The sequence below is a fragment of the Eptatretus burgeri genome, chromosome 2, assembly GCF_056783735.1.
Source record: "Eptatretus burgeri isolate ZD-2024b chromosome 2, Ebu_testis_v1, whole genome shotgun sequence".
Lineage (NCBI taxonomy): Eukaryota > Metazoa > Chordata > Myxini > Myxiniformes > Myxinidae > Eptatretus > Eptatretus burgeri.
Window position 1 is genome coordinate 7,631,956 of NC_140962.1, and position 20,071 is coordinate 7,652,026.

General features: G+C 43.0%; 1 protein-coding gene across 1 annotated transcript in view; it reads right to left on the minus strand.

Moving 5' to 3' along the window:
- The window catches only part of RGS9 (regulator of G protein signaling 9), a 144,805-nt gene that overhangs the window by 37,164 nt on the left and 87,570 nt on the right, over nucleotides 1-20,071 (minus strand). Inside the window, exons 10-13 of the mRNA XM_085862001.1 lie at nucleotides 19,366-19,395; nucleotides 12,692-12,753; nucleotides 11,599-11,712; nucleotides 9,565-9,680 (exon numbers count right to left, since the gene is read on the minus strand). Coding sequence (XP_085718127.1) covers nucleotides 9,565-9,680; nucleotides 11,599-11,712; nucleotides 12,692-12,753; nucleotides 19,366-19,395 — 322 coding nt within the window. The remainder of the gene's footprint in view (nucleotides 1-9,564; nucleotides 9,681-11,598; nucleotides 11,713-12,691; nucleotides 12,754-19,365; nucleotides 19,396-20,071) is intronic.

The following is a 20,071-nucleotide window of genomic DNA, read 5'->3' on the forward strand; positions in this document are numbered from 1 at the left end:
TGTGTGTGTGTGTGTGTGTATATGTGTGTGTGTGTGTGTGTGTGTGTGTGTGTGTGTGTGTGTGTGTGTGTGTGTGTGTGTGTGTGTGTGTGTGTGTGTGTGTGTGTGTGTGTGTCAAACAAAAATAAATCAAGTAGTGAACCAACCTGTTTCAAGGCAAGGCATTTTTGAACTGAGCAGACAAAACGCCAAATCCATGAAACCTAGTGGCCTCAAACCTTGCATGCATACCAAGGGGAGTCCAAGGGAATGCATGAATGAAAACTGGGAGTTTGGGTAAATTTAAACACCCCTTTTGAACACAATTGATGGAAAAACCAGAAACAGGCAGCCTTTCGTCAGCCTGTGTTGAGCTTGCTCACCTCAGGGTCTTAATCCGTCATTTTGTCCACTCAGTTCAAAAATGCCTTGCCTTGGAACAGGTTGGTTTCTATACAAAAAAGCTTCATACCTATGAATTGCTGTATACATCGCTGATCTTCATACCTACAAATCTCTGGCTATATGGCAATGCTTACAAACACCCGGAGACGCCAGTGTGTGTGCCTTCATTTAATTTCCACATATGCGATAAGCTCTAGAATCTTTTAACCTGAGCCAAATTTCAAAATTTAAGCTGCGGAATTAAACCTTAGTCGCAGTTCTGACTGCTAAAAAAAAAAGTTAATTTGTCCAATTCACACACTGACACTCAGGGCATCTCTGGGTGGTGTTTTAGTATAACCGATCGCTAATTGCTTGGCAAGCCTGCTGTTCCTTATCGACTGTTATGTTGGAGTGATTACTTGAGTGCTTCATAGTGGTGGGCAGAATCTGTTCCAAAATGCTTGATTCCAACCATTGAATCAAAAGAAATCAAGTAGTGAACTGGAATCGACGTCGATTCCGAGTAATTCTAACTTCATGGAAAGAAGCGGTTTTTTTTTTTTCAGGGAAATTTTTTTCCATCTTTGTTGGGCATGCTCCGGTTATACATGGCCTGGTAATTAATTAATTTAAAAGGAGCATGCCCCTGGGGCATCCCATTTGCAATATAGCAGCAAAAGCAAGTCACTTGCAAACTAAACACCCCCCAAGGTGTGTGTTCCTTTTAAATGAATAGCAAGGCATTTGGAGTTGGCCAGAAAAGCATGCTGATTACTTTGCTGATGGACAGGTAGGGAATATGTCGACTGACAAAGTTTTGACAAAACGTTGTTTAAAAGGTTTGGAACTATTTTGGGAAGGTTGAAGAAGACAGTCCGAAAGTTACATGTTCGCTTTGTTCATCAATAGAAATTGATCATCACTGTAATACATCCAACATGCGAAAACATTTGAAAACCAATCACCAGAGAGAGTACCCATTAGTGACGGTTGAGAATGTAGATTCAAAGAACCTAAAGTCGACACAGCAACATGTTCGCTTTCACATTTGACGATTGAAAGCACATCCCCCCCCCCCCACCCCTCCAGTATGCTTGCTGCCTTCCCTTCCCCTCATGCTGCTTTCCGTCCCTTCCACTCGTGCTGCTTTCCTTCCCTTCCCCATCCCTCTTCACTCCCCAATGCTCGCTTTCCCACCCGTCCTAACTCCCCTCGCTCCTCACCCCCTCCTTCCTCTTCCCCCTCCTTCCTCTTCCCCCTCCTTCCCCTTCCCTCCCCTTCCCCTTCCCCCCTCCTTCCCCCCTCCTTCCCCTTCCCCCCTCTTTCCTCCCTCTACCACCTTCTCCCTCTACCACCCTCTCCCTCCTCTCCAACCTGTGCTTCATAAGTGTGATTTGATTGCAGAACAAAGGTTTAACCGAGAGCGTCAGAAACTTCTGAGTATAACATTTCGTGTAATACCTTTTGTTAATTTATCTATAATTCCAGCAGTGTGTGTGTGTGTGTGTGTGTGTGTGTGTGTGTGTGTGTGTGTGTGTGTGTGTGTGTGTGTGTGTGTGTGTGTGTGTGTGTGTGTGTGTGTGTGTGTGACCGCTGTTTCTCAACAACCACTGGTCCGATCTAATTGAAACTTGCCAACTACATTGCTGGGGACCTGAGGATGTGCCTTTTCAAGATTTGATATTAATCGGACAAGTGCTTCCCAAGTTATGGCCATTTATTTACCAACCAATGACAGGACACGTTGCTTTGTGGGCGCGGCCGATGGGGGGAGAGAACCTCAGCCACGTTCCCCATTGCGGGTTACAACGTATGGACTTCCGGATAATGATGACTTTGTGTATTCTAATAATTTCTCGATTACTTATGCGCATTTATAGATAAACACAATGCCTCAAGTTATGATCGTTTTCATATTAGACGGTGCATAAATTTCGGTAACATCACAGTGAGCTGGTATGCTCCGAACCAGGAAGTAATTTTCTTTATTTTTTTTGCACGCAGTTTTTTTTTTTTTTTTTCCCCCTCTTCTCTTCTCTTTGTGTTTTTCCTTGCGGAAAGGCAAAATACGTTGGCGCTGGTTCAATAATTGGCCATTAAAACTAAATTGCGAATAATCGTAACTGCGATATGCGAACTTCTGTACAGTGAGGAATTAACTTCCGGACTTCCGGAGAGTGACGACTTACTGTATTCTTTGTCAATTTTTTTCTCGATTTATCGACTTACTGTGTTCTTTTTTTCTCGATTTCTGTACTTTCTCGATTTCTTTCTCGATTTTCTTAAACACAATGCCCCAATCCAGTCAGTGACGATTACTGTATTCTTTCTCGATTTTTTTTCTCAATTTATCGACTTACTGTATTCTTTCTTTCTCGGTTTATGTATTTTCTCGATTTTCTTAAACACAATGCCCCAATCCAGTCGTCGTTTACGACAGCGAAGGAACAAAGCTGCGTGTCATGCACACGCAATGGAATCTAACGAAGCACGAGCTGCTCGCTTGACACGCGACGCAATGCACGTGACAAGGTGTCATGCAGCTGAAACGGATGAAGAACGAACTGCTCGCTTGGCAGACAACATTGAACGCGAGGCAAGGCGTCGTGCAGAAGAAACGGATGAATAACGAACTGCTCGCTTGGCAGACAACACTGGACGCGAGGCAAGGTGCCGTGCAGGAGAAACGGATGAAGAACGAGCTGCTCGCTTGACATGTGACGCTATGCGCGTGGCAAGGTATCGGGCAGCTGGAACGGATGAAGAACGAGCTGCTCGCTTGGCAGGCAACACTGGACACGAGGCAAGGTGTTGTGCAGAAGAAACGGATGAAGAACGAGCTGCTCGCTTGGCAGACAACACTGGATGCGAGGCATGGCGTCGTGCAGAAGAAACGGATGAAGAACAAGCTGCTCACTTGGCAGACAACACTGAACGCGTGGCAAGGCGTCGTGCAGAAGAAATCCCTCACCAGCGAGAAGACCGGCAAGTAAGGGATGCCCTGCGCCATCAGGACGTACACCGTGTGAGACTGGAGCAGGCTCACCGTGAGAATCGCAACCTTCCTCGATATGATGATACCGATTTCTTCTGAGAGGAACTTCATGTTGAGTACAGGCACGCGTGAGCAGGGCCTATGGCCACGCACGTACAGGCACGCAAGAGCGAAGGAACGGCCTGTGTGGTGGTTGTTTCTGGCACGTGGTTTGAAAGTTTTTTGGGTTTTTTTGCATATACGGCCACGCACATCTGGGCATGCACATATGGGCATGTGAGAGCGAAGGAAGACCTGTGTGGTTGTTGTTTCTGGCACGCGGTTTGAAAGTTTTTTTTTTTTTTTTTTTTGTTTTGTTTGCACGTACGGGCACGCACCCATGGGCATGCACTAGTTTTGTTAAGTAAATTGAATAGTTTGGTCCTTAAGTCACAATGTGGACCAATAACAGATTGGACTGTAAATTAGTTGAATATATTATTTTGTGAAAGGGAGGGGGGATCCAAAGCTATGATGTGTTAAGACTACATAGCTTGGTCGGTGTGCTCGAGTGGGGTAGAATTACTCCTGTATTAGGGATCGGTCAGAGATAAGTCGTATGTAATATGTGCTCCAAGAAGGTGTTGATTGTAATTTTACAACAGAGTAGGGTAAGAAATACTGTATAAATCCTCCTGTACAGGTGGGGCCAGGTGGAGAATTTCAGCACAAAGGCACACGGACAGAGCTTAATGCATTATAAAAGGCATTGGAACAGTCCATTGGGCAGAAGATTGTAGGTCATGGCGACAAAGTGAACTGAGTAGCCCTGGAGAGAGGCAGAACACTTTAATGAGGGGCCACACCACAGGATGGGGTGGCTGGGGGGTGGCTGCGGGATGGCTGGGAGATGACGCTGCCCACAGGCAGCGGGCGGGCAATGAATGGGACCAGCCACATGCTGGGAAGGCAGTCCAAGAAGGGTTAAAAGCGACACACGTGCATGCTCAAGTCATTTGAGCTGGATTTCTGCTTAGATTATCATCTCCATATATATATATATATATATTGTTACGAATCTGTGCCCTCCGGCATGAGCGAACAGCGCTTTACCCAATGGCGACCGTCTCGCCCACTGGACGGACAATTCAGTCGCGACTTTCCGGAACAACGCCGGAAACCAGTCACGGGTGTGCTCCAAGTGCACACCACGGCCTCATCAACACTCTACCCGCGCGTGACAGGGTCAATCGCTGAATACCGATGTACCTAAGTATTCGCGTGGGTAAATTACCGAGAGACCGTATCTCAGCGAAGGCCTGCTTGGACACGAACCGCTTAAGCGGTTCGTTACGTTCTGGGATAACCGAGCGGGGTATTATCGCCAGACCTCGCCGGACCCGATTCTATTATCGGTATTCAAAAACCAACTAACATTCCGAAAGACAATATGCCATTCAAATGGAGGGAAAATGACATGACGAACAGGTTAACATTTAAACAGGCACATTTATTATACAACACACATGCACGTATACAAACAATAATGCAGTCATGCAAAACACCAACATGCACGGATACAGTGAAGTAACAATAAATGTAATGAATGCGGGACGACACACGAGCAAGACAAAGCACTACAACCATCTATTATTATTATTATTTACAAGCACTTACACAGTTCTACTTGCAAGACACGGCGCCACAACATTCACACAAATAAATCAAGAAAAGACCCCCTCAGAGACAAGGGGGTCAGACTGGACTCGCAGGCCTTTATTACGTGGGACTTGGCAGACCGAAGGAGTCCCACGAGACCGTTGCAGGTTACCTCCACCCTCGTGGTGCCTCGATGGGACGACCCCGACGCTCTTTCCCCACGGCAGCTAACGTAGCCGCGGTTGCGCCCAGGCCTTGCCAGGCGGCCGGGAGAGTCGGGCCTCAGCCGGCGATGCTCTGAGAGGAACGAACGGGTTTGGATGCTCTTTCAAAGTTGATGCTCTTTGCAAGAACCCGTCTGTTCCTCAGCGACGCTCGGACTGTCCCAAAGCCCGATCACCTCTGACCGTTTGGCGCTGGCTGGCGAGCTCTCTCCAGCTCTCCCCACACGATCGTGCAGGTCTGCCCAGCACTGCAGGCTCAGCCGCGCTCTCTGCCTCGGGCATCCTCTGCTCCCCTGGACTTCGCCCCGCCTGTGTTCTTCTGCCTCCAGACTCCACCGATGACTACGACCGCGAACTGGTGCTCCGCTCGGCCTTTTATAGGGCTCGTGAGATGAGATTTGGCCTTCGATCCCTCACCTCTGACCTCTGACCCTTCTCGGAGAGCGAGCGGACGTGTTTGAAATCACCGACGATCTTCGACCTTTGACACCCCGCTGGCCCCGCCCCTTCGGTCGTTTTGATCCGATTCTCGGAGAACGAGCTGACGTGTTTGAAATCACCGACCCTGCATGGCGAGAACTCTTGCATCGGTTTGGGCAGTGATGCCGTCTGTCGGCGCAAAGATGGCGGCGTTTGCGGAGCCGAAGGTGAGGCGATGTTTGTGGTGAGGAGCTGTTGGCGGTTGCTGGCGAAGGTGGTGGGGCGGTTTGGGTGGTTGTGGGTGAAGTGGTGAGGATGGCGTGGTTTGTTGAAATGCGGTCGTGGTTATGGAGGAGGTGGTTAGCGTTGTGGTTGGTGGTTGGTCCAAAATAACGATAGTAAAAGAAAAACGGCTAACTCAAAGATCACAGCCCTGTCCACACGGATAAATTCCATTAAACAACGGTGGGGAAATCTAACTGAACACGGACTTATCGGCAGAACTGAACTGAGGACCTATATGGTGTTCTGCGAATTTCCACTGCCGTAACAGTATGTGTGTGTTTATTTATTTATATATATATATATATATATATATATATATATATATATATATATATATATATATATATATATATATATATATATACACATGTGTGTATATATATACATATATATATATATATGTATATATATATATATGTGTATATATATACATATATAAATATATATATATATATATATATATATATATATATATATATATATATATATATATATATGTATGTTGTTCGTCTTTCGGCTGCTCCCGTTAGGGGTCGCCACAGCGGATCATCCATTATGATCCGCATACTGATTTGGCATAGGTTTTACGCCGGATGCCCTTCCTGACGCAACCCTGGTCGCCTCTTACGACACAGGGATAAGGATTGGGTTTCGCCATGATTCTGGGCTGCCCTACACCCTCTCATAGCGCGGCCCAGCGCAGAGCCCCCGTCCTCAAGCGATCCTCAAACCCAAGCCTCCGAGTAGCCGGATTACAGGCGCACGCCACTACGCCTGGGTTATACATATATATATATATATATATATATATATATATATATATATATATATATATATATATATATTCTTCCAAGAAGGAGGATCGAAAGATGCGGACGTTATCTCCACACCATGGTGCCATCCTCTCCTCTTCCACCCTGAGTATGCCAACCTGCACGGCATAATTGGCCTGCAGCCATGACTGTCTCATTCCTGCAAAAGTTCTCGCCTTGTCTGTTCCCCTTCCTGGTATTATGGGCATCATTAGCGGAGTCATTTCTCTTGTACATAAGTTTGACTGTTTTCCCTTCTTCCATATCTGTGTCTGTCGACTGCTTGGTTTGTTCTGTCTATCGTTTATTCACATCTCATCCATCCTTATCCCCATATACATTTTAATAAACCTGTTATTTAAAAGAAACGTTTTTTTCCGCTTTCCTCCCTTCCTACACTCAAGCAACTGCTGGACTTGGCTTTATTTGAACGATCCTTGGGGATCATAATTGTTCCTTATGAACCCAGTATAGTGTAAACTCATTGTTTCGGTCATTTGTGGAGGTCTTTAGACCTTCGGCGCAGAGTGTCTGTGTTAGGTGGACCTCTCAAGCGGCAACTGGAGAGAGATAATTGGACCTGTGTTGGAATCGCATTCTGCTGACTTTTGGTATCAAGAGTGTCAGATCCGTCCTCATATTCCCTCAGGATTAATTATAAATTCTAAATTTGTGCACAAAAGCACGATTGGAATTGTCAAATTTAAAAGAGAATTTTATTTTCAAATCTAAGTGTGCGCAGGAAAGGTGGACAAATTGGAGGACTTCCACAAAATGGCGTATCATGGTGAACGTGTGCAAGGAAGTGAGCTGGGGGGGGGGGCAGCTCCAGGTGAGGGGGTTACAAGAGGAATCTCCCCCACTCCTGATGCTGCTTGGAGCCGCTCTCCTACAGGTTCCGAATGGTTAAGTCAGGAGGCAGGTACAACGCTCAACCAGGCTGAATTCCGTGAAATAATGGCACAGATAATGTGGAAATTGAATGAAAATAATGCACAGTGAGCAGGTTTGAAGGCAAAATGGATAAAAACAAACAAACATGATTTGGAAAAGGAAATGATAAACATGAGGGGGAAATGAACAAGAACAACAAAATAGTTGGGGCCCAGGCATGGGAGGACATTAAAAGTGGAATAGTGTTTTGGGCTAGGTTTGGAGAGAGGAAACTCGAGACCACATGGACATTTGAATGTGATAATGGCCTGGATGTACATCATGCGAGTGTGGATGTCACTCTGCCCCAGAGAGTACAGACTGTTCAGGAGATGTGACGGTTGGAGGCAGAGGTGCCGATTGGGAGGGGGGGGGGTGGAGGTGTAACTACACCAGGGCCCAGACCCAATAGGGGCCTTAATTAGTCCTTCAATCTTTTGTATCATATAATGATTATGATGCTAAAACACCAGGGTAACTTTATTTTGTGTCTCCCTCCAAGCTTCTTCAGACGTTTCCTGGCATGCCATTGCCATGGACGGTGGCACACTCCCTCGTAAAATAAACTACTGTGGAAACAATTTACATAATGATCATTGCTGCTGTAATGACGTAATGGCATAATGACGTAAATGAACACAGGAGTGTTGGTCACACCCCATCTAGATGAAATGGGTTAAGAAACGAATCCGCATTTAGGAATAAGTGAAAAACACCCCAATTTTTCACACGGCTTGGGTTTTTGATGACAAAATAAGGAAGCCTCCTATATAATATCAGTTGTTAAAAAAAAACATTTGAAGGGGGCCCTACTCTTGATATTTTCCTGGAGCCTATTCTGGCTCTTGGGCCCTGGTTAGAGGGATTCGCTGGGAACGAGAGGCTAGCAATCATCACGGTGTATGAAGCAACCACTGTGGTGTGTGAGACAGTAAACAGTTAGACCCTGCAGCAGTCCTTCCGACATTCCCGGGACCGACAAGGTGTGACACGACATCAGCTCCGGTATACACGCAGGTGGCCAAATCTGAGCCGGCGAGCCTGTGCAGTGTATGAGCGAGGCTGGACCTATGCCGGTGAGTGATGCTGCATCCGTCAAGGGGTACAAGCTGGCATTGGAGAAGCTCGTGCAGGGTGGGACCAGTGGTGTTTGAGACAGAGGGGTGGGGAGAGCAGATTAGACGAGGAGGACATTGAGGGGTCGACTCGCCGTGCACAGGAGTTTGTATTAACAGCCGTGGGGAAGGGGTTAAATCAAGTTGAAGAGCACTTGGAAAAGGGGAGGAGATTGAGGGACAAAGGACAAAGTTAGACTGAGCCTGGTTTTGGTATAAAATGTGTTTTTTGTGCTGGAGTAGGCGAGGAGAGTCACGAGCAGCTGGCCGCTTGTGCAATGGAGAATGGTTTGAAGAGCAATGCCAGCAGCGGCTGCAAGAAGGGGAAAGACAAGAGAACCATAGGGTGTTCACCCGCAGCTGGAATTGGGCACCCGAGACCATTAATTATTTGATTGTGCAGCCTTAGAGGGACTTCTTTCCCTGGCTGCAGGGAAAGAGGGGGAAGCTGCAGGGAGGGGGGAGGGGGTAATGAGACAGGCCTAATTGGAAATCGTCCCCCAGGGAAATTGGGAAGCATCCTGGGGCGCTGCTCTGGCCAACTATGGATGTGGGATCCGACCATGGTTGTGGTACAACCAGGGTCTCACGGGGGTCTGGTGGTGTTGAGGGGCATCCCTTGTCCATTGGGGGCGTCGCTAGAGCAGTAATCTTAGGCCAGTTGGGTCTCTAAATCAGTTAAAAAAGTGCAATTTAGGTGCAACTAAAAGGTGATGATGGACTGGTGTAAACGTAAGATATCGAGAATAAAAGGACTTTAAATATCAGGAACTTACCACTGAATTCCTTTTTGAGGAAGTTGTGGAATTCTTGTAAGCCACGTGCGTCAGATAGAATCTCACCAAACCCAAACGCCCAGCGTTCCACCCTCAATCGGCATGGATTTCCAACACTGGAGCAGTGGGGGGGGGGGGGGGGAAATCAATCAGACATAATTAACACACATCAGTACAGACCAGCATGAAAAATGTAAACCCAAAATGACATGTACGAGTATAATTTGCAATATGAGAAGGAAGGGTTGATAGTCACAAGGACACACGCTTTTTTTTTAATGAAGTACAATATTTATTTTTCATTCATTGAAAACAAGAATTACTAATTTAAATCACACAATAACCTTACTGGATGTAAACAATATTTCAAGAGGTTGCTGAACGTTTTATGGGATACTTTTCAAAATATATGAAAATGTTGATGAAAGCAGCCCCTAACTGATCGATCGTTACGTGAGGTTACTAAACAGTATATCAACAAGCAGATAAAGGATGGTTTGAGCTTAAAATACAAGTATGGTACTTTTATTTGAAGCCATTTTATAGGATTTCAAAAACAGCTGAGTTCAAAGTTGGTACTTTGTCATGCGCATGGTAAAATGTTTAACCAAAATTCACGTAAATGGTTGTTCTCTGCCCACAGGAAACCAGGAGGCAATATCAAGTTGCCAATATAATCAGCAATATAAATGTCTGATTAAACAAGTTCGAATTGCGAACATACCCCGTGGGAGTTCATTCGTACAACTCTCAGGTGAGCAATAGCAAGGACGTCAGATTGTTTCGAAATTTGGTAAGATTTTCATCGCATCAGAAAAAGAAACCAGAACACCTCACAAGAGTGAGGCTAGTTTCATATCATCATTTGCGACTTAATTTTGCATTGGGCATCACCCAGTGCATTTATTTATTTATTCTTTAATCACAATTTTAAGAAAATGGGCCGAAAGGGCCGTTTCTCGGCCCAATGGGCCGGAATCGCACTTTGGGCTCAGTTATTGCCTGGGAATGGTCTCCAAAATATACCTGTCAAGTTTGGTTAGGTTCCGTTCACTAATAACCGAAAAACTTTTTTTTTAATTGGCCGAGAGGGCCGTATGTTGGCCCAAATGGCCATAATATCACTTTGGGCTCAGGTAATGCCTGCAGAGTGACCTCAAGAATATACCTGTCAAATTTGGTTTGGTTCCGTTCACGAATAACCGAAAAATAGCAATTTTAAGAAAATTGACCAAAAGGGCAGTTTCTCGGCCCAAAGGGCCGGGATCGCACTTTGGGCTCAGTTAATACCTGGGGAATGTTCTCTAGAATATATACGTCAAGTTTGGTTTGGTTCCGTTCACTAATAACCGAGAGATAATTTTAAGAAAATGGGCCGAAAGGGCCGTTTCTCGTCCTGAAGGGCGACAATCTCACTTTGGGCTCGGTTATTGCCTGCACATATGTGTCGAGTACATGCCTGTCACTTTTCATCGAATTCTGTTCACGAATAATGGAGAAATAGATGTTCAAATGAACTGTACACAAGAAAAGAGAGAACACGAGCGGCGCTTAGACCCCGTGGGGTGGAAGACCCCACGGGGTAAAAATTAGGATGGTGGAGTAGTTGTTAGAATACAGTGCCAGCCACTGGCATTGGGGTCCATTCATTGGTTGGGGGTTCAAATTCTGCTGATGGCAGCACTAGTCTGAGGATAGTTACCATGTCAGAATGAGATTGTTGATTAAATACCTAGCGTACTCATTAAAAACGTAGCTCAAATTTAGTCATATACCCACCATCTATGGTCTGGTCAACATTAAATGCCAGGTCACACTTTGTTGTTTCGATTCTTAATTGCCCTCAAGGAGATTAGGGATGTGCCACAAAGGTTGATCTGGATTTTCACCAAAATCAAATTGTATGATGAAAATACAATCTGCAAGAAGGTACCTTTGAAAATGAGAAGGATACCTTGAAAATCATGACAAGGCAAAGTCAGAAGATGAGTATGAAGAAAATGAGACATGCTTTGGAGATCACACAATCCTTACTTGGGGGCATTGAGGACCCAGTAGAATGTGTCATCTGAGATCCAAGGATTTTGGGGTAAGCAGGGTGTCAGCATTGGATCATGTGACAGGTACTGATTGCATTGCTTCAACAGCCTGGGGAAATAAATGAGAGGAAGGTGGTATGTTGAGAGATAGGGAGAGGGAGGGACGGAGAGAGAGGGACAGAGACAGAGAGAGATAGAGAGAGATTGAGAGAGATAGGGGGAAAGAGAGATGGCATAGGACAGAGAGGATGCGAGAGAGAGACAGACAGACAGACAGACAGACAGACAGACAGACAGACAGACAGACAGACAGACACAACAAAACATGCTGCAGTAGAATTGTTGAGTCATTTCATCAACCCAAAATTGTTTCTCTGGTTCCCAAACTATCCTAATATTTCTGGTTCCCAAATACTAGTGTAAATCTTAAAATGGATCAAATGTTCTTCAAATGTTAAATAAATAAATCCTTTCAAAATTATGGTGTCTATTTACTTCTGTCATGTCTCTGTACTACCTCAGCCATGTTTAAATCATGAATTCTGGGTGCAGTGTTCTAGCCTCCTGGGGCACTCATGGTTCTTACTCCACTGTTTGAAAGGGCCTCACAGTCATCGAGTAGTGCAAATATAGTAGTGGGAGAAGCATCAAATGCTTCTCACATATGAATTTTATACCATCTAAAATCGCACAATCTAATGGTTAATTGAGAATACAAGAAATAGGCCTAGTTCCAAAACAAATTCAGGTTGTGGAAGAAGTAGTGGTAAAGGGAGAAAGATCGTGCATCTACTGAGCTGGGGTTGTCACAGGATGGGAAATCAGATGCAGACTGTGTCTGTAAAATGACCCCTAAGAACAATGCTTTGGGGGCTGTGATGCATTTATAGTTTTTATACTAATGTATAGGTTTCATACTGGGTACCTGGAGTTAATTCCATATTTTGAACGAATGGAGAACAAACAAGGACATGATTTGATAGTACTTTTTTCTTGTTTCTCATCACCTGCTCGGTCAGTTCTGAGAAGTACACATGCATGGACATCATTTACATGTCTCTTTTACATGACATGCACGTCTGTCTTACTTTTCCAATGAGAGTGATGATTTGGATCTTGATCGGTTCAATGCATGGTGGTAGTACATTATCTGGGGAAGGAGAAGATACAGGGAGGTAAGTGGAATGGGAACGTTTGGAAGGAAAGGAAAGAAAATAAAACAGAAGAAACTGTAATGGCACTCGGTGGAGCACATACCTTTGCCAGCTTATGTTTTATTATCCGCTGGTAGGCTGGAACTGCATGCTGACCTAAACCAAAATCTAATCGGCTTGTTCTTGTCATCTAACCACTTATTCGACAAGTTTTGTCATAAAGCATCCAAAAGTTTTTGAAATATCGTGATCTGGATCTGGTTCTGGATATGATAATTTTTAAAGTGATTATTCTTAATTGAGAGACCGGGGCAAAAAACGCCCTGGTCTAAAGTGATTCTTCATATCGTTTTTTGCCCCGGTCTCTCAATTATGAAGAATCACTTAAAAATTCTCATATCTGGAACCAGAACTAGATCACCAAAATCAAATCAATTTGTCCTTGTCACACACACACACAACCTGTCCACCAAATGTTGTCTGAAAACATCCATAACATTTTGCGATATTGTGCTATACCGTATGGGATATCGTTTTTGGCACAATCTCTCAATGTTGAATAATCATTTTTTTAAAGTCCAGTATCCTGATCTTGATCTTCACCAAATTCAAATCAATTCATCCCTATCACACACCCAACCTGTCCACCAGTTTCATCCGAATCTGTCCAAAACTTTTTGAAATATCATGCTTTGGAAGTTGTCGTACTTTGAACATATTGTTTTTGGTCCTATCTCTGAATTATGAAGAATCACTATACTCGTATCCAGATTCAGATCTTCACCAAAATCTAATCAGTTCATCCTTGTCACACACCCAACCTGTCCACCAAGTTTCATCCCAATCTGAACATAACCTTTTGATATATCCTGCTCACAAACAGACAGGGGTGAAAACACAACCTCCATCCATCTTAGGGGGAGGAAATAAAAAGTAGAACAAATTAAATAGTCAGAAATAAGTGAAGAAATAAATTTTAAAAAGGAAAAGAGGAAAACATGATAAGTGGAAGGAGGAGGCTGAAAATAAAGCTAAGGCAAAATGAAATGGAAAAATAAATTGTGGATGGAAAAGAAGGTTAACAATTAGAGATCTGCAGGAATTAATGAAGACAACAAAGGGGATGTACAATAAAACAACATGGGTGTGGTTGAGGAGGAGAATGTGGAAGGAAATTAAAAAAAGTTGTGAAAAGTCAAAATGAGGAGGAAAAGTTAATCAAATGAAATAAGGGGATCACAGCAAAATTGTTTGTTCAAATACCATTTTTTAATATCTATATTTACTATTTATATTTCCACTTTTAAAATACTGTACAATGCAATTGTAACTTTAAAGTTTCCAGGTGAATGAAAAGTCTCAGAGATCCTGTGACATTCCATGTGACCTGTTAGGTTTTTCTCAGTTATAGTTGTCCAACTGTTCAACGATAACAAATGGAAGAAGGCCTGACCAGGTTGTTTGCATTCTTCCAGGATCCCACACCTGCCCCCTTCATTTCCTTAATCTCTCTAGTTTCTCTCTTCTGCGAAACAGACTCCCTGCGACTGTTCTATCATGACCCTCCTAATCTTTCAATAGTGTTGCAATCATCACCTCATGCTTTCTGCCATATACAGCCCTGGTCTCTTCTTCTCTTGCTGAGCCCCTGACCACTTTCATTTCTGCCATTCATATACAATGTCTTTGTATCCCTGTTCCACTTTGATCCTCAGTCTGTGAACATGCTGCCCTCTGCCGTTAAGCTCCTAAATTAACATAGATGTTCATACAGTGCCTTTACTAAGTATTCACACCCCTTGACTTTGTCACATTTTGTTGTTGCAGCCTGAACTTATAATGGATTCAATTGAGAGGTTTTTTTTTTGTCACCAATCGACAAAAAATACCCTACAATCACAGAGTGAAACCATGTTTTTAGAAAATTTTACAAATCAATTGAAAATTAAATGTTGAAATATCTTGCGTCAATAAGTGTTCAACCCCTTTGCTATGACACTCCAAATTGAGCTCAGATGCATCCAATTTCCTTTGTTCATCCTTGAAATGTCTCTACAACTTAATTGTAGTCCACCTGTGGCCAAATCAATTGATTGGACATGATTTAGAAAGAAACACACCTTTCTGTATGAGGTCCCACAGTTGACAGGGAATGTCTGAGCAGAAACACTACCATGAAGTCCAAGGAACTGTACATAGAACTCCAAGATAGAATAGCGAGGATGCATAGATGTGGAGAAGGGTATAAAACAATTACTAGAGTGTTGAAAGTTCCCAAGAGCACAGTGAGCTCCATTATTAGGTAATTTAAAGAAAATGGAACTACCCAGACTCTTCCTAGAGCTGGCCATCTGACCACACTGAGCAACTGGGCAAGAAGGCCCTCTGTCACGGAGGTGACCAATAACCCAATGACTACTCAGACAGAACTACAGAGTTTCTTGGCTGTGATGGGAGAACCTGGCAGAAGGACAACAGTCTCTGCAGCACTTCACAAATCTAGGCTTTATGGGAGAGTGGCCAGATGGAAGCCATTCCTAAGAAAACGGCACATGCTAGCATACCAGGAGTTTGCAAAAGGGCAGGTGAAAGACTGTGAGAACATGAGGCAAAAGATTCTGTGGTCTGATGAGATGAAAATTGAACTCTTTGGCCTGAATGCAAAAAAAAGTGCTATGTCTGGTGAAAACTGAGCACAGCTCATCACCCGTCTAACACCATCCCTATACCGTGAAACGTGGTGGTGGCAGCATCATGATATGGGAATGCTTTTCAGTGGCATGGCCTGGGAGACTTGTAAGGAAAGAAGGAACAATGAATGGAGCCAAATACAGGACAATCCTTGAGGAGAACCTGTTTCAGGGTGCAGAAGACCTGAGACTGCGGAGAAGATTTACGTTCCAACAGGACAATGACCCCAAACGTACAGCCAAAGCAACAATGGAATGGTTTCAGAACAAACACATGAAAGTCTTGTAGTGGCCCAGACAAAGCCCAGACTTAAATCCTATTGAGAATATGTGGAAAGACTTGAAGATTGCTATTCATCGACACTTCCCATCCAACTTGACAGGGCTTGAGCAAATCTGCAAGGAAGAATGGGAGAAAATCCCCAAATCCAGATGTGCAAAGCTGGTACAGACATCCCCAAGAAGACTTGAAGCTGTAATCACTGCCAAAGGCGCTTCCACAAAGTATTGACTCAGGGGTTGAATATTTCTTGACGCAAGACATTTCAGCTTTACATTTTCAACTAATTTGTAAAAAATATCTAAAAACATGTTTTCACTTTGTCATTATGGGGTATTTTGTGTGGATCGGTGACAAAAAAACTTTAAAATTTATTCCACTTCAGGCTGCAGCACAACAATATGTGAAAATTCAAAGGGTGGGAATACTTTCTGAAGGCACTATACACAAAAGAAGAGCATCTTAAATATTGCACAGCATATATTACCTTAATTAAAACATCACAGCATCATAATAATTTGATGAATGTAATATAGTAATCATCATAAATCTATCACAACAGCACAAAGAAAATGTTTTTGTCATGTGAGAGCACATGCTAATACCTTTGTTCAAACCGTATGATATAACATGTGCTTTATTAATTTTTGTAAATGTAAACACCCTATTTTTAACTGTATGCTCATCGACATATATATATATATATATATATATATATATATATATATATATATATATATATATATATATACCCTATACCCACAGCCTTGTATGTCTGTTTTCAAGCACAGGGTTATAACTTCATGCTGGAAGCATGTCACATGATCCCTGAATCACCAACCAGCTTTTGAAGATCCTTATTGTTACACAAACAGGAAAATAATAAAATCAAATAATTTCATTAGCACACATTACATTCATTTTGAGGCCATAAATACATTTCGAACTCGAAGGGCACTCGGTAGAGTGCATACCTCCGCCACGTAATGCCTGATCCATGAGAACATATCGGGCCCAGTACATTCTTGAAATATCATGCGATACAGAACTTTATCGTTTTTGGCCCTTTCTCTCAATGGTGAAGAATCACTTGAAAAATTAAATAAGTCTCGTATCCAGATCCGGATCCAGATCTTCACCAAAATCGAATCAATTCTTTCTTGTCACACACCAAACCTCTCCACAAACTTTCATCCACATCCGTCCACAACTTTTTGAGATATCTTGTACACAAACAAACAGACAAAGAAACAAGCTGGGAGGCGACATGGGTGGTCGCTATATAATTGCATACTAGTCAGACAGTTTTTGACAGATCAGGCTGAAAATTTTTGACAGAGAGGTTGATTATAGTGCACATAAAAGCGCGGAAGCCGATTTTTGATTTTCAAATTTTTTTTTCGGATTTTCCAAAATTTTTAAAGTCCCGTTGCTAGGCAACAGTGGCATCCATAGCAATGGTGCTCAAAAGCATACAACTAGATCCTGGTATGAACCTACCAGTCAAGTTTCATCAAATAGGTTGACTCCTCTGGCCTCCAGAGCTGTCCATTACATACATACATACAGACAGACGGAAAACCTGAGAATAACGGTAGTCGAGCGACCACCCAACAGAAAGAGGTGAAAACATAACCTCCTTCACCTTCGGTGGCGGAGGTAATAAAAGGAGTGGCAAAATAAAGTCATTGGAATTGAAAAAGAAGGAACATCATTTAGGAAAGAGAGAAAGAAAGGAAAGTATGCACAGTTCCTTCAGAAAGTATTCACACCCCTTGACTTTATCACATTTTGTTGTGTTCCAGCCTGAATTTAAAATGGATTCATTAAAAAAAATTGTCACTGATATCCCATAATTTGTCACAATACAAAATATCCCATAATGACAAAGTGAAAACATGTTTTAAGAATTTTTTTACAAATTAATTGGAAATGAAAAGCTGAAATGTCTTGCATCAATAAGTATTCAACCCCCTGAGTCAATACTTTGTAGAAGTGCCTTTGGTAGCGATTACAGCTTCGAGTCTTCTTGGTTATGTCTGTATGAGCTTTGCACATCTGGATTTGGGGATTTTCTCCCATTCTTCCTTGTACATTTGCTGAAGCTCTGTCAATTTGAATGGGAAGTGTTGATGAACAGTAATATTCAAGTTTTTCTGCAGAATCTCAATGGGATTCAAGTCTGAGCTTTGGCTGGGCCACTCAAGGACTTTCACATTCCTTTTCTGAAGCCATTCCATTGTTGCTTTGACTGTATGCTTGGGGTCATTGTCCTGTTGGTACATAAATCTTCACCGCAGTCTGAGGTCTTTTGCGCTTTGAAGCAGGTTCTCCTTGAGGATTTGGCTGTATTTGGCTCCATTCATTTCATTATTCCTTCTATCCTTACAAGTCTCCCAGTCCCTGCTGCTGAAAAGCATCCACATATCATGATGCTGCCACCAGCATGCTTCACGGTAGGGATGGTGTAACATGGGTGGTGATCTGTGCTCGGTTTCCGCCAGATGTTGCACTTTGCCTTCAGACCAGTGATCAATTTTTGTCTCATCAGACCACAGAATATTTTTCCTCATGCTCTCAGAGTTTCACGTGTCATTTTGCAAACTTCAGGCGAGCTATCATGTGCCTTTTTCTCAGGAGTGGCTTCTGCCTGGCCACTCTCCCATCAAGCCTGGATTTGTGAAGTGCTGCAGAGACTGTTGACTTCAAGCAGGTTCTCCTGTCTCAGCGAAGGAACTCTGTAGTTGTTAGAGTTGTCATTGGGTTCTCGGTCACCTCCCTGACCAAGGTCCTTCTTGCCCAGTTACTCTGTTTTGTCAGATGGCCAGCTCTTGGAAGAGTCTGGGTAGTTCCATTTCTTTCCTTTTCTTAATGATGGAGCTCACTGTGCTCTTGGGAACTCTCAACACTCTAGAAATGGTTTAATTCCCCATATCTATGCCTCCTCACAATTGTATCTCAAAGTTCTACGGACAGTTCCTCGGACTTCATGGTCAAGTTTCTGCTCTGACGTGCACTGTCAACTGAAGGACCTCGTATAGAAAAGTATGTTTCCTTCTAAATCATGTCCAATCGATTGAATTGGTCACAGGTGGAATACAATCAAGTTGTTGACACATATCAAGGCTAATCAAAGGAAATTAGATCCAACTGAGCTCAATTTGGAGTCATATAAAAGGGGGTTGAATACTTATTGACGCAAGACATTTCAGCTATTCATTATAAATTGACTTGTGAGAATTTCTAAAGACTTGTTTTCACTTTGTCATGATGGGTATTTTGTGTCGATCAGTGACAAAAAATTAAATTTAATCCATTTTAGTTTCAGGCTGTAACACAACAAAATGTGATAAAAGTCAAGGGGTGTGAATACTTTCTGAAGGCACTGTAAGTGTGGGATGAGTGAGGATATATGGAAAAGGAATTTGCCATAAGTGGAGAATATGGTGGCACAGCAAGCAGCAATATACTGCTTCCGAGAGTGAAAAGAGGATGCAGGGGAATGATACATTAGAGACATGGGGATGGCTGGTAGAGAAGGGGGGAGGGGAGTCGTGAGAGTTTAAAAATTTCAAATTTGTGAAAATACAAAATAAAAATTTCCTCCAAGACAATGCATTAACTTGTTCCTTCATTACCTGTTGTCTCACGCAGCCAACTGTGTCATCCTGAAGGAGAAAAGAGAAGGTTTGATCTGCTGATGTCACTGCAATGGTTTTGTTTGTAAGAAATGACATCATTAACGATCTATAACAATAAATGTGAGTTGTGTGTGTGTGTGTGTGTGTGTGTGTGTGTGTGTGTGTGTGTGTGTGTGTGTGTGTGTGTGTGTGTGTGTGAACTCCATAACTCCAAAACTATGAAACATAGTGCCCTGAAACTTTGCATACATACTAAGAAAACTCCAACGAAGTGCAAGAGTGAAAATTGGGTGTTTGCGTTAATTAAAACACCCCTTTTGAAGATGATTAACAACCTTATTTAATTATATCCTTCATCAGTCGCCATCCTCAGACACCTTACTGTCCCTCAATGGGGTATTAGTTCCCCTTTAATTTTTTGACCTGCTCAATAATGCCTTGACTTGGAACAGGCTGCAACGATTTCTTAACAATAAAGTTTTTATTTTTTTCACTTTCCACACTCGTATCATCGAATGCTGGAAAACGTAGCTAGGAATCACTGGGTACATTGCAATGCTTATAAATGCCTGGAGACGTCAGCATTTGTGGCCTTATTTAATTTCCCTGCATGCCATAACCACTAAAATCTCAAAAATACTTAAACCAAGCCGAATTAAAAATTTAACATCCAGAATTGAACTTAGCAGCAGTTCAGACTGCT